Below are 13,783 nucleotides of genomic sequence, written 5' to 3' on the forward strand. Positions count from 1 at the left end.
ATACCAAATGTTTCATCTATCAAATTAGCTGGGGAGTCATAGGCCATCATTCGTAGTGTAACAATAACCTTTTGATGAGGTGAGAAACCAGGGCGGCCTACTCTGTCCAGCTTCTGTCGATCATATGGATTGACCTGCTGGACATCATGAAGTAAACGCTTGAAGACATGATGCCTCATCTTGAAGCGAAGTTTGAAATCCTCTTTTGTGTACACCGAGTTGGGGTTGAAGTAGTTGTTCATTAGATTGGCATGCGTCATCGCTCTGTTTCATGGTTTGTAAGAGCGACCAACAACAGAGCCACCCCATTAAGGCTATTCCTTAGTTGGCTGACACACCATGGTCGTAGCCATGGCTACCACATATTGTGTGTTGCGCCATGCTTCATCTTATTCATCAGACTTCTCATCTTCTCGTCTCATCTGCGCCCATTTTTCTTCCAATTCAGAATTGGACGAGGACCCCCAGTTGGAATCCGAAGAGGATCCAAATTGGAATTCATTGCAAACTTGAATTGAAAGAGATTGAATTCAAAGGTGTGAATTATAGCCCAATATTCACCTTATTTATAGTCCAAAAAAATTCAAACATCTAGCTGACGTTAGTTACCGTTGGCTTTGAATTTTTTTTTTCTTGCCAAATTTTTTTTTAAATATTAAAAAATTCTCATTTTTTTCCTATAAATTTAAGTTGTAGTTTTTAAATTTAAATAATAAATTATGTTTGGCCCTCAGTTGGAGATGATTTTTTGTCTCAGGGCTATGTTTGGCCCTTTAGTCATCGGTTGGAGATGGTAAGAAATATTACCCTACATTGTTCATTAAAAAATTAATTTCTTGGTGGGTGTTGACCTTAATAACTACCAAGCCTACGTGGTGCATAGGCCGAGTAACTAATGAGCTAACTACGTCATTTGGTTGTATGCGGGCGTGCCAATTAGTCGGTCGAGGAGTAAAATTTGTGATGTTGCGTTGGGTGTGCTGCTGACTTCTGAATCTTGCGACTGCGGCTAAGAAAGGAACACATCTCGACCTTTGGGTTCTAGAGCCTGAAGACAAAGCTGCTAGTTTTGCGAAGTTCAATATCAAATTCGGCTTTCAATGTGCCGAATGTAGTAACTTGTAACACCTCACTTTGTCAAGAAGGCTAATAAGATAACATCTGCCAATAAGGATTCGAGAATACTTCTCGACCCAGACTTGGATAGATAACTAGTCGGCCATGTCGCAGTGCTGTTTATCCAAACTGAAGGTGTTTCACGGTCAGCTGATTCTACGGCAACAATGATGTTTATCCAAACTGAAGATGTTTGCCTGTTGCCTTCACAGTGCTGTTTATCCAAATTGAATATGTGTTGGCGAAAAAGAAAATAAAAAAAATCTCAAGATGTTTGAGAGGTTTCACGTAGAGCGAGGGTTTGCACAAGGCAGTTTATGTGTTGAGTTAGAGGTACCTTGAATGTTGCACCGAGTCTTGTATTTATAGTATTCATTTTTCTGCTTGTCAATGTCTAATAATATTGTAGAGTCCAGCTGCAACTTAAACTCGCGGAGCAAAAATTGATCCGTTTCAGAGGCCTATCCTTCAGATTGCTATTCGTGGTAACCTCTAGGCCTATCACATCATAATCAGAACTCCCATCAATGCCTTGCTTTATCCCATTAAAACTCCCAATGCAACTATAAAACTTTCTTTTCCATGATATCTGTTCAGGTGCAACTACGCATTATCAAAGAAAATATCCACTTGATCACATATCCCCACCCTCCACGTGTTTACATGTTGACTTACCAACTTAATCTAATCACCATATTCCAAAAAACATCACATCCAACAACTCCACCTATGAATTCCAAGTCAATTTGACTTGTACCACCCACTCTTTTATAAAAAAATAGGACACGTAGGAGATTGCATGCATTTAGGAATTGATATGATGAGCTCATTCGAAATGAAGATGGACTAGATCAACTTTTTCCAAAACAACCAACTGGAAATATCAAATCTTAGGTTTAAATATCCTACTTAATATTAAGACACAATATTATCAAAATATCATTTCTCAATAATAACTAAAAATCATTTCTACCACTTTATCATCCAACGGTCTAATATTTGCTCATTCAACAGTCTCGATCGTTTAGGCCGATAATGTAAAATTGGGTCCAAACAGAGGGCTAAGGCCATCTCCAACCGAAGGCTGACAAATGGCTCGCTTTAGCCTTCTGGCCCTCTAAGAAATTAATATTTTAATGAACAATACAGGGCCATATTTGCCTCCATCTTTAACCGAGGGCCAAAAGGCCATAGGACTCGTTTTAGCCCTGTCAAAAAAAGAAAAAAAAACCCGTCTCCAACCAATTGCCAAAGAGCCATAAGGTCAAACATAATTTATTATTTAAAAACAACTTAAATTCAAATACAAAGGCTAAGTGATGTCAACTAGTCGTTGGATTTGAATTTTTTTTTTTTGCTATAAATATGGTGGATATTGAGCTATAATTCACACAACTTTGAATTCAATCTATTTCAATTCAATCTCTTTCAATTCAAGTTTGCAATGAATTCCAACTTTGGATCCTCATCGGATTCCAACTGGGGGTCCTCATCCAATTCGAAATTGGAAGAAAAATGGGCACAAATGAGACGAGAAGATAGGGAGTCTGATGAAGAAGTTCAAGTAAGGCGCAAAAAACAAAACATGGCTGCGACCATGGTGTGTTAGCCAACTGAGGAAAAACCTCAATGGGGTGGCTCTGTTGCTGGTCGCTCTTACAAACCACGAAACAGAGCGATGATGCATGCTAATCTGATGAACAACTACTTCAACCCCAACTCGATGTACACAGAAGAGGATTTCAGAAATCGCTTCCGGATGAGGCATCATGTCTTCGAGCATTACTTCGTGATGTCCAACAGGTCAATCCATATTTTCGACAGAAGCAGGACAGAGTAGGCCGCCCTGGTTTCTCATATCATCAGAAGGTTATTGTTGCACTCCGAATGATGGCCTATGCCTCTCTAGCTGATTTGATGGATGAAACCCATGGTATGTCTGAGTCTACATGCCTTGATACTCTTGAACAATTCCGTGACACAATTGTTCAGGTTTACAAAGATGAGTACCTCCGCGAGCCAAATCAAGAATATCTGAATCGGCTCATTCGCAAAGCTGAAGACTATGGGTTTTCGGGCATGATAGGGTCATTAGACTGCATGCATTGGGATTGGAAGAACTGTCTCACCGGATGGCAATGAGGCTTCTGCAAAAGGTCGAGAAAGCCAATTGTTGTGTTAGAGGCGGTTGCCTCATATGATACATAGATCTAACATGCTTTCTTTGGTGTCCCTGGATCTCAAAATGACATTACAGTTTTTGGGCGTTCACCCTTCTTCAATCGCCTGATGGAAGGTAAAGCACCTGAACTTGACTACTACATAAACGGTCGTCAATACAATATGGGGTATTACTTAGCAGATGAAATCTACCCAAAGTGGACGACACTTGTCCAAGCAATTCCAAACCCTATGAATGATGCAGAAAAGTTGTTTACCTTACACCAAAAAGCATACCAAAAAGATGTTGAGAAAGCTTTCGGTATTCTACAAGCACGGTGGAAGATCATCAGCAAACCAGCAAAAGGGTGGGGTTGAGAAAATTTGGACTCCATTATAATGTCTTACATCATATTACACAATATGATAATGGAGGATGAGCGAGATGGGTATATTGATAGAGAGTCTGATGATGACCAAGAATATCCAAATAGGTCAAGAAAGGCTCGTGCAAAAATATATGATGGACCTAATTTGTCTTTCAATTCAAGAATTGGTAGTATCTCTATAAATGAGTACATGAGGCGCTATAAAATGATATGTTTTCATACCACAGATAAGTACCTACAACAGGATCTTGTTGCACATCTTTGAGCCAAAAATAGCATGGAGTAGGCATTTAAGTTTTATGTTGTAAATTTTTTATGTTGGTTAATGTTATTTAATGTTGTTTCATGTTACTTAATTTAATTTAATGTTGTATAATGGCTTAGGAAATTATAGGAAAAAAATAGAATTTAAAAAATATATGAAACATATTTTGTAAAATAGAAGTTATAGGAAAAAATAGAATTAAAAAAAAATATGAAACAAATTTTGTAAAATAGAAGTTATAGGAAAAAAATATAATTTAGAAAAAATATAAAACAAATTTTGTAAAATAGAAGTTATAGGAAGTTATAGAAAAAAATAGAAGTTATAAGAAAAAAATAGTGTAAAAATAAAATAAAAAATAAAATAAAAATGTAAATAAATAAATAAATAAAAAATAACGGCTAACTGATGTCAGCTAGCCGTTGCATTTGAAATTTGGCCTAGAATTCCTGTCGGTTATATCCGATAGGAATGCTAGAATTTCTGGTCCAGCTCGAGACTGACTGGATTGGGCCAACCAGTTGGCCCTTTCAGATTCCGTGGGGCCCACGAGCCCTCTAGCCTAGCCCTCGGTTGGAGACGGTTTTTGGACTATTTTCGACCATCTGACCATCTGGACCATTCGGTTGGAGATGACCTAAAACGAGTTTTCTGTCCCTCATTCGGTTGAAGGTGACCTTATACATTAATGGACTCCAAGCAGTTTTGGCCCATTAGGCATTGGACATTTAGGGGGTGTAGTCAATTTATATTTCATAGGATTTTAATACTTTTTTTTAAGTGACAGATTTGAAATGATTTTAATAGACTTTACAATTCTACATAGATTTTGGCAGATTTATATAGATTTGTATGAATTTGTATGGGCTGTCTTCCATGGATTTCTTAGGATTTTCAAAAAGAAAATAAATTTTTATGTCAAAAAAATTAAATAAAAAAGAGTGATTCCATCCCTTCAATTAACAAAAATTCAAGAAATCTCTTTCTTCCTCTGCCCATTTTCCTCTCTTATGTGCCTTTCAATGACTTCCAAAGAGAGTGCCTTCCAATTAGACCTGGCATTTCAAACCCGACCCGTTAATCCGACCCGACCCGACCCGTTAAAATGAGTATTTGGGTGAGTGTTTAACGGGTTTGGTGGTTAACACCCGTTAAATAACGGGTCATTTTGGGTGAACCCGCGAAACCCGTTAACCACCCGTTACACCCGTTATTAAGGGCTTTTGTGTAATTTCAGTTGTCAATTATAAGCATTGCAGACTTGCAGTTTTGTGCAGTTTGTCTCGCATTGCAGTGTTTCTGCTTTGCAGCCTGTCGCTCTTGAATTCTTCTCTTTCTTTTTCTTTCGCATCCCTCTTGAATCTCAATGCACTTCAAAGACAATTAATAATAATTATTAAATGATAAATACATTTTTGAAGGTAAAAATCCAAGAAAATCTTGGAGTAATTGGGACCAATTACCAGAAGGAGGAGGAGAAATCTCTGAAATTGTTAAGCTGCGAAGAGGAGGGATTGTTCTGGCGATCCTGGCCAAAATTTCTTGAAAATTCGCATTCATGGCGTCAAGAAGTTAAAAGATTGGTAATTTATGAATCGATGTATAAAACCATAAATCGGGCAGAAGAAAATGTTCAAGAAAATTCAAGAACCTGAGCAGAGCGATACCAAAGACTTTGCACAGCTTGTGTTTGTGGAAATGTCTCCGAGAGGACAATTGGATAAAATAAAATAAAAAAAGTTAACGGGTGAAACGGGTTGAAACGGGTGACCCGTTAGCTTAACGGGTTGGGTTCAGATGACCCGTTAGCTTAACGGGTTGGGTTCGGGTGATCCGTTAAATTAACGGATCGGGTTCAACCCGACCCAAACCCAATAAATCCGATCCGTTTACTGGTCTACTTCCAATGACCGAAGCACCAAAAGCCAACAATAACGAAGAAAATTCGATACATAAACCCATGTCTTTGGCACGAAAATGTGAAGCTATTTTTTAAGTTATTTGCTATGAAATTTGAAGTGAGCATTGAATTTCTTAGAAATGTTGGGCAAGTTGGAATATGGGCATTTGGAAAAATGGAGGTTTTAGTTGGTTTCTGTGAAGTGGGTTTTGGATTGGAATATGGGTTGTGATATTGGCTTGGTCAATTTTGATGATTTGAGTGTGAATGGATCCAAAGGGCTGCCACAAAATTCTTGCTCTACATCTTCTTCTCTGCAATCACCTTGGCCTACTATGTATTGCAATCCATCACCTTGGATTTTGTTTGTTTATAGTTTGAATAGTAAGGTTGAAGGCGATGGTAGGGAAGGGAGGGACGGGGAAGATGAATGTTCATCTTCTGTGGTTGCGTGAAAAGAAATCTGAAGGGGGAGGTTGGATTCTTGATGCTCTTTGGTATATATACCACCTACCTTCAAATCTATCTAAATTCTTCACTTATTAAAATCCTAACAAATCTTTTACATTTTCACTACACTTGAATTTAGATGTATTCTTTAAAATTGTAATTGACTACTCTTGGATTTTGATGTATTCTTCAAAATCTTTTTAAATCATAATTTGGCTACATTATGATTTCAAAATCCTTTTTTAAAATCTAATTAGCTATACCCGAATTTTGAAATCTATTAAAATCCTATAAAATTCTAATTTGACTTCACCCTCCTCAATTTTAGGCTTGTTATTCCTTATTTATGTGCTTATTATTAATAAATTTGTATTAAATTTTTTAAATTAATTTTTCTAATTTTAAAAGTGTTTTTCATTAATCTGAAAAAAACATTGATCGTCAATTAGTTGGATGACTTTAGGGTCCCGCAGAATCAACGGCGGAAGATTGATAATCAAAGTGATACAGCATATCAGCGACCGCAGTGGAAGATTCCGTCTTCATTATGTTAGCGTACATTTTGCCACTGATCTGACACATTGTGCGGACTGAGAAACAAAGATTTCCTTCATTTAATTCGGGTGATATTTTCGGGTTAGGGCTGAGAATACAGAAAATCGGAGGAAATGGCAGGTGAATTGAGCATGTTCAAGTTCGTGAAGCCAAGGCTTCGTCCCCATACTACCGATGTCCAAGCCGCCGCCGCGTGGGGCGTCGCCGCCTTTACCGGTGCCCTTTGGCTCGTCCAGGTCTGTAAACTTTCATGCCTGTCGCTTCGATTTTCCACGCGCTCTGTTGGATCGCGCCTTTTTATCTTCTTGTTGAAATAAATCATTTCTCGTGTGCAAATTTGATCAAAGATTATCGAAAGTCCATGTTTTTTAAACAATTGTAGCACTGAGATTGCGGATGATGAATCCATTTGCATGGAAACGGAGGATTGGACTGCAGATTTTACTGTATTTTTGCTAGAATTTCTGGTTTATTACTTTTAATTATTGATAATTATTAATTACAGCTGACTCCCATCGGTTCAAATCCTGATGAATGTGTTTTCTGATTGAGTAATCTGCTTGTTGCTGAAACTTTAATCGTTTATAATTTCAAATAACTGTTTTCCGCTGAGAAGGTACCGAGTAGCACAATTGAAGATTAGTTTTAATTTGCTATGTGTGAAAGAATTACGATCATTAGCAGATGATCATAATCCCGTAAAAGTAAAGAATTAAAATCGTTAGCCATGGAGCACCATTCGTTGGACTCCTGCCGGAGGATGTATTAGAGAGTTATGTTTGGATGAAATCCATCTACAATTTGGTTGCAATTTATCATGTTTTCATTATTAATTTTCTCAAATTTCGACCTGTCGGAAGTTCCATGAACTTCTCCAACTTAGCCGGAAGGCGATGAGTTTTTGTAAGCTCTGGTTTTGTTTTGCACTTTCCCAGAGCCTATGTTTGCATCATTGTTATTTTGCGTTTATAAGTTATTAATCTAAGAATTAAGTCTAATATTTTGTAATTTTGTTTTGCAGCCGTTTGATTGGATTAGGAAGACCTTTATTGAGAAGCCAGAGCCCGAAGCTAAGTGAGGAAGGGAATTGAACATTCTGGTAAAACTTTTCGGTTTCTGTTATGTGGATTGAGCTTTGTGTTGATGAAACTACCAAGTGGAAGAGTTTATGCAAATAATCATGTACTTTCGTACCCTTGATCATCGTTAATTACATGTTGATCATCGTTACAAAGGCCTTTCTTTGCATTATCTTACCAATTCCAGGGTCTTTGTTTGTGCATTCTTGCAGTCTACTTTCTTATCTGTGTTTTGTTTGGCATGTGAATGTGATCTTCTAATCCTCTATAAACAAATAACCATATGAAATTCCACACATTATGTAAATGAAACAAGCATTCCTTGGCCATTCGTCTTGCTGATAAATTACTATCTGACACATCTGCAAAACTTATTTATTCTTTCCTGATTTTAACGGAGTTACTTTTGCATACATGTTAGACAATGATTTGCATTTTTAACGAAAATAGCTCATTTACGTGTCAGATAGTGATTTGAAGCCAATGAGAAATGACTCCTTAATAGCCTTATGTCGGAATTTAGGAGTTTGTAAATTTCATTTGCATATTAAGGCTTATGAGTCATGCTCTCCTAAGGTCCTCATTATGAGGACTTGTGAGGATCAAATGCACATTAGGAAAAAATTATATTAGTTTAGATTAAGTGGTTTAAAATATTTGACACTTAATAAAGTAAAAAAAAAAAAAACAGAGTTTTCTAATGGTTGATAGATTTTAAGTTGGTTTTGCTTTATTAATTTGTCAAATATTAACCTTTTTTTTTTTTTTGGTCAATATGCATTTGGTTCTTAGGTCTTCAAAATGAGTATCTTAGGAGAGCATGACTCTAAAGTTTATATGGAATGACACTCATGCAAGAAGACGTGATTTTCGCACTTTTTTATATGGAATGACACTCATGCAAGAAGACGTGATTTTCGCACTTTTTTTCTTCTGCATTTCTTCTCCTTTCTCTAATCTAGGGATTGAACAAAGAAAACAGAAATAAAGAGAGAAGTACAAGGGGAATGTTAAAGCGACTCTCATGCAATATTTTTGTATTTGGGTCATGGATTGGAGACCAAAGCCCATCATACTCATCCCTTATAAGATGCCCCATTTGCCTTCAACTCCAAAATGGGTACCCGACCCAGTTGGGATAGGCTAATTTTTTTATTTAATTTATAATGTTTAATTTTTTTTTTTTAAAAAGGAAAAGGCAAAAGCGTGCGAAAGTAAACAGTACCGAACTCAATCTATGGATTCCAATTTTGAATTTCCCATTCTAATTTTAGGTTTTGGTAGTGGTAGGTAGGTAGACTCGAGAAGGCGCGTAACTTGACGCGCCAAACTCCAAAACGAACGTAAGAAGTAGGACGCAAACAGAAAAACCGAACCCTAAAACACACGCGGCACAACGTCGGCCGTCCGATCTCCAGATATAGTCTAAACGTTTGTTCGCGTCTCGGAAACAGACCAGGACATTTTGCCGGAAGCAAAATAAAGGGGAGGACTTTCGACAGTCCCAATCTCTCTCTCTCTCTCTCTCTCTAGGTTTCTTACTCCCCTGTCGATTCGGTTTCTAGGTTTTCTGGGTTTCTTTCCCTTCGATTCACTGATCAAAGGGTGGATTTTGTTAGTCAATTTAGAGGAAAAATTGCGAATTGGGGGAGATGGAGAAGGAGCTTCTGGAGTTGTTCGACGCCGTGAAGAAGACGGCGGACGCCGCCACATCTTGCGACGGAGGAATCGAGGAAACCCAATGCCTTGAGGCCTTCGAGCAGCTCAGGAATTTTCCCGTCACTCATCAAATCCTCGTCTCAACCCAAGTACGTTCCTTTTTCTTTTTGTCCCAAATTTAATTTGAATTTAATTTGAATTATTTTTTTTGTCAAAATATTGTTTTGATTTTATTCTCCGCTGTTAATTCAATTACTCATATCTAGATGACATGAATCAATTTTTTTATCTAAAAGTTTAATTATCCTTTTATTTTCTCTTGTTTTTTAGAAGAAATTTGGTAGACTAAAACAATTTGAACATATTATTCATAGACCAGAATTTATCTTCCATAAGAAATAAAGCTGCAATTTCTGTGTCCTAATTTGAAATGTCACATTGGTCTGTGGATTCAACTTTTTTCCGTAAATTTTGGTATGCAGTTTTAGCTCTTAGAGACGTTTAAGATTAAATTGAAGTACAGTATCTAGATGATGTCCTGTCCATGGCCAAGATGTGTTGTTTGTTTAGTTGTAGATTGTTCTGCGTTGTCTAAATCTTTTTCTATGGGGCATGGGTGAAAAGACGTGAAATTGGGTTTGAGGTTTGTTCTGACCTTTGATATGTAATTTTCCAGGTTGGGAAGCGTCTTCGACATCTCACAAAGCATCCTAGAAAGAAAATCCAGTCTGTTGCTTCTGGCCTGTTGGATAAATGGAAAGAGATTGTTATGATCGAGGTAGAAAAAACTGCGAAAAATGTGAACTTGGAGAGAATAGACTCTCTAAAACGTGATTCTCCACGTGCCGACAGCCCCAGGCCTGAGAAGGTTCAGAAGACATCTGCTGTGAAGGTTGAGAAGGTTTCCAAGGCTGAACCTGTTGAGGTTAAGAAGGTTGATCGTGATGTCAAACCAAGATCTGAGAATGCTTATGGTTCCGGAGCTGTCAAAACAGAAAGGAAGGTTCCAAATCCTAATCCTGTCAGGACTGAGAAAGCTGCTTCAGCGGAGACTGTTAAGGTTGAAATGATAGCCAAAGAAGTGAAGAAACCAGCACTCAACTCCTCTGATCCCCCAAAGTTAACCTCTATGATTAAGTGTAATGATACAGCTCGGGACAAAGTAAGGGTACTGCTGCATGAGGCCTTGTCAAAGGTTGCTGCGGAGGGTGATGAAAGGTTTGCCGATGAGGTGAATGCAGCTGATCCTATTCGAGTTGCTGTCACTGTGGAATCTGTGCTCTTTGAGAATTGGGGTGGTTCCACCGGCTCTCAGAAGGCTAAGTATCGATCTTTGATTTTCAACCTGAAGGACCAAAAGAACCTAGATTTCCGGAGAAAAGTTCTGCTTGGACATATCAAGGCAGAGAGGCTTGTGAACCTGTCAACAGCGGAAATGGCAAGTGATCAGAGGCAAGAGGAGACCAAGAAGCTTGAAGAAAAAGCATTGTTTGAGTGCGAGCGTGGAGGGCCACCAAAAGCGACAACCGATCAATTCAAATGTGGTCGGTGTGGGCAGCGCAAGACCACCTACTACCAAATGCAGACCCGGAGTGCGGATGAACCTATGACAACATATGTAACATGTGTAAACTGCAATAACCGTTGGAAGTTCTGTTAGGGATTCTTGTAGGAGCCATGGCCATTTTATTGCCATTTTGACGTCGTAAGTTAAGAGTCATAAGACGTGCAGTTTGTAGCGTGGTGGTGCGATTAGGGCAGTTGGACGAACGGGAACTAGTCAGGACGAATGATTCCCATTCGAGTATTGTAGCATGTAGAACTCTTTCTTCAATCATGTTTTCATGTTCTGGAGTTGGTAGGCATAATTTGTTTGGAGATGCTTTTATTGAATCGACACTCTTCGTTTCTTTCACTTCACTGATGATTCGTAATTTCATATTGCTGTGTTATTGGACTGTTATTCCAGCCTAGGGATTGTGGTGTGTGTTATTTTTGAAAAGGTAGTGATCTTCAAGCTCTCGTTTTCTCTTTCTGTAATTTTCTTTTGTTTTCGTCCCTTGATTCTTTTTGGTATATTCAATTCGAATATTAGAAAAATTGAAGAAAAGGGGAGTGCATAAATCGTTTTCTTCCAAACATAAGCTTTTGTTGTTGGTTTGCTTTTGGCTGTGGAAGCAAGTGCTTTTAACAATATTGCAACTTGCGAGTGTGTTTCTTCAGCAGAACTTGGAAGCGCATAAATTGGTACTACATAAATTGGGACAATTTGAACCACAAGTGCTTTTATAATCAGGAAAGCACTAGAAAACAGTTGGGAGCTTTCTAGTCACACTCAATTTTTGTCTCAAGACATCCATAGTTCTGCCGAACATTAATAATAAATTCGGTGGATAATACCGAATGTGAAAGTATTTGAAAGTGATGATTCGGTGGGTTCTTGCCGAATAATTTATAATGCAGTAAACATCGTTTATTTTGGAAGTGCTTTTAGCCTTCTAACCCTCCCTTGCTTTTACGTACTAACTTTTTTTGAGTATATTGATATTTTTACATTAAGAAGAAGAAAAGTTCGGTTAAGCCACACAATGGGCAACCTAATTAAATATCAAATTCCTCATCCACGAGACTTCCAAGTAAAAGGAACACCACCAGACCGTAGTACTGAATGGTTGCTTTTACATACAACTTAATAATTCTTGAAATTAAAACATACTATAAGGATCTAATGGCGTTTTGGATTCATTTCACACCAAAATTATCAAAACAATCGTTATATATTGGAACAAACACTGGACGAACGATTCGATTATTACAACCATCAGCATTCACAAATAAATAAGAAAAAAAAAATCACGATTGGGAACGTTCCTTGAGAGCCTGAAAAACCCTAGAGCTCTTGTAAAATATTTGAGCCCTTCTGTTGTAGTCGTCGGGTTCTTTGCCTTCGTCTTCCCCCATGATCGCCTCACGCTCCAAACACTCCAGAAGCTCCACCATTCCTTTATCTCCGCACTTCTCGCTCCACCTCCCTTCCCTCATCCACTCCGCTCCTTCTTCCGCCCTCAACTCCGCCTCCAACTCGCTTTCCACCTCGGTTGAGCATCCCTCGTCTCCGCACCTCACCGCCACCGCCTGTTTCTTGCGGTCCAAGCTTTCCTGCCTTAAGATCGCCCCATGGTTCTGCCAGTTCCTAAGTCTGAACCCTAAATTGTTGGGAGTTGCAGGGGTTTTGGCTGTGCGTGTGGGGAGGATGGAAGGGCAGAAGTTGTGCGTTTTTGTGTGGCACAGAGAGAGCTCCATTTTTGAACCCTAGTTTTTTTAGCCAAAGTGGTTGGTTAGGTTGGGGTGGATGTGTATATATATATATAATAGTATAGATGAAGGGTTGGAGGGGATGACACGGTGGCGGTGTTCTTGTTGCTCCACGTGTCCATTTTGGACACGTGACATGGTGGGGAGGCACGTGTTTGTTAGAGGTTTCGAGCATCGAGGTGATGCTTGCAGAGAGTGTGGGATGGTTTTATTTGGAGAGTTTTAACAAAATATTTCCAGTACTGTTTATTTTTAATAAAAAATCATATTTTTACCTTTAACTGGCATTATGCACTATACCTTTAAAAATGGTTTTTCGTTAAATGAGAAGTTTTTTTGGACTTTTCGTTAGTTTTCCTTTTTATTTGTTGTCCACGAGAAATTTTTAGTTGTGATGGAAACACAAGTGGTATACCATGTGTTGTAATAGGAGTGATGTGAAATTTTATTTTTTAAGTTATTAAGTTTTTAGCACACATATTCAACCATTTGTATAGTGACACGTGGTGTACCATTCTATGTACCAATAACATTGAAAAATCTCTCATTGTCGACACGAAGAGGCACACTTTTCAAAGTGTCATGGCCCACGTCAGCCCTCCGAACCCTTGCTGATCTATTCTTTGTGCCCGATTCAAGGCAAAGACTTGATCAAAAAAATAAATAATAATAATTCAAGGGAGCGACGGTTAAATGTTAATCTGATAATAAAAATAGAAGAAACGTCTTACCAATTGTTCAAGTGAAGGAATACCTTTGGCATAATTGGACTAACAGTTTCCATGGTGATAGAGTAGTAGGAAAATAATTTTTGTTGTAAAAAACCTTAAGATTTAAAATCATGTAATGATGTTTGTTAGCAATTAAGCTCAAAATTAAAATTTTCGTAACTCTC

At 38.1% G+C, this 13,783-nt stretch overlaps 2 protein-coding genes across 2 annotated transcripts; both read left to right on the top strand.

Moving 5' to 3' along the window:
* Window positions 1–2,641: 2,641 nt before the first annotated feature.
* On the top strand, window positions 2,642–3,258 carry LOC139197819 (uncharacterized). The gene is made up of 2 exons (XM_070825801.1): window positions 2,642–2,680; window positions 2,920–3,258. Exons 1-2 carry the CDS (start codon window positions 2,642–2,644, stop codon window positions 3,256–3,258), a joined length of 378 nt encoding a protein of 125 aa, XP_070681902.1.
* A 3,513-nt stretch (window positions 3,259–6,771) lies between these two features.
* LOC103432931 (transcription elongation factor TFIIS-like) lies at window positions 6,772–11,488 on the top strand. The gene is made up of 3 exons (XM_008371158.4): window positions 6,772–7,071; window positions 7,857–9,722; window positions 10,250–11,488. The coding sequence occupies exons 2-3, from the start codon at window positions 9,567–9,569 to the stop codon at window positions 11,231–11,233; spliced, it is 1,140 nt and encodes a 379-aa protein (XP_008369380.1). The 5' UTR covers window positions 6,772–7,071; window positions 7,857–9,566; the 3' UTR covers window positions 11,234–11,488.
* The last annotated feature ends 2,295 nt before the right edge of the window (window positions 11,489–13,783 follow it).

Source organism: Malus domestica, chromosome 07 (genome assembly GCF_042453785.1).
Source record: "Malus domestica chromosome 07, GDT2T_hap1".
NCBI classification, from domain to species: Eukaryota; Viridiplantae; Streptophyta; class Magnoliopsida; order Rosales; family Rosaceae; genus Malus; species Malus domestica.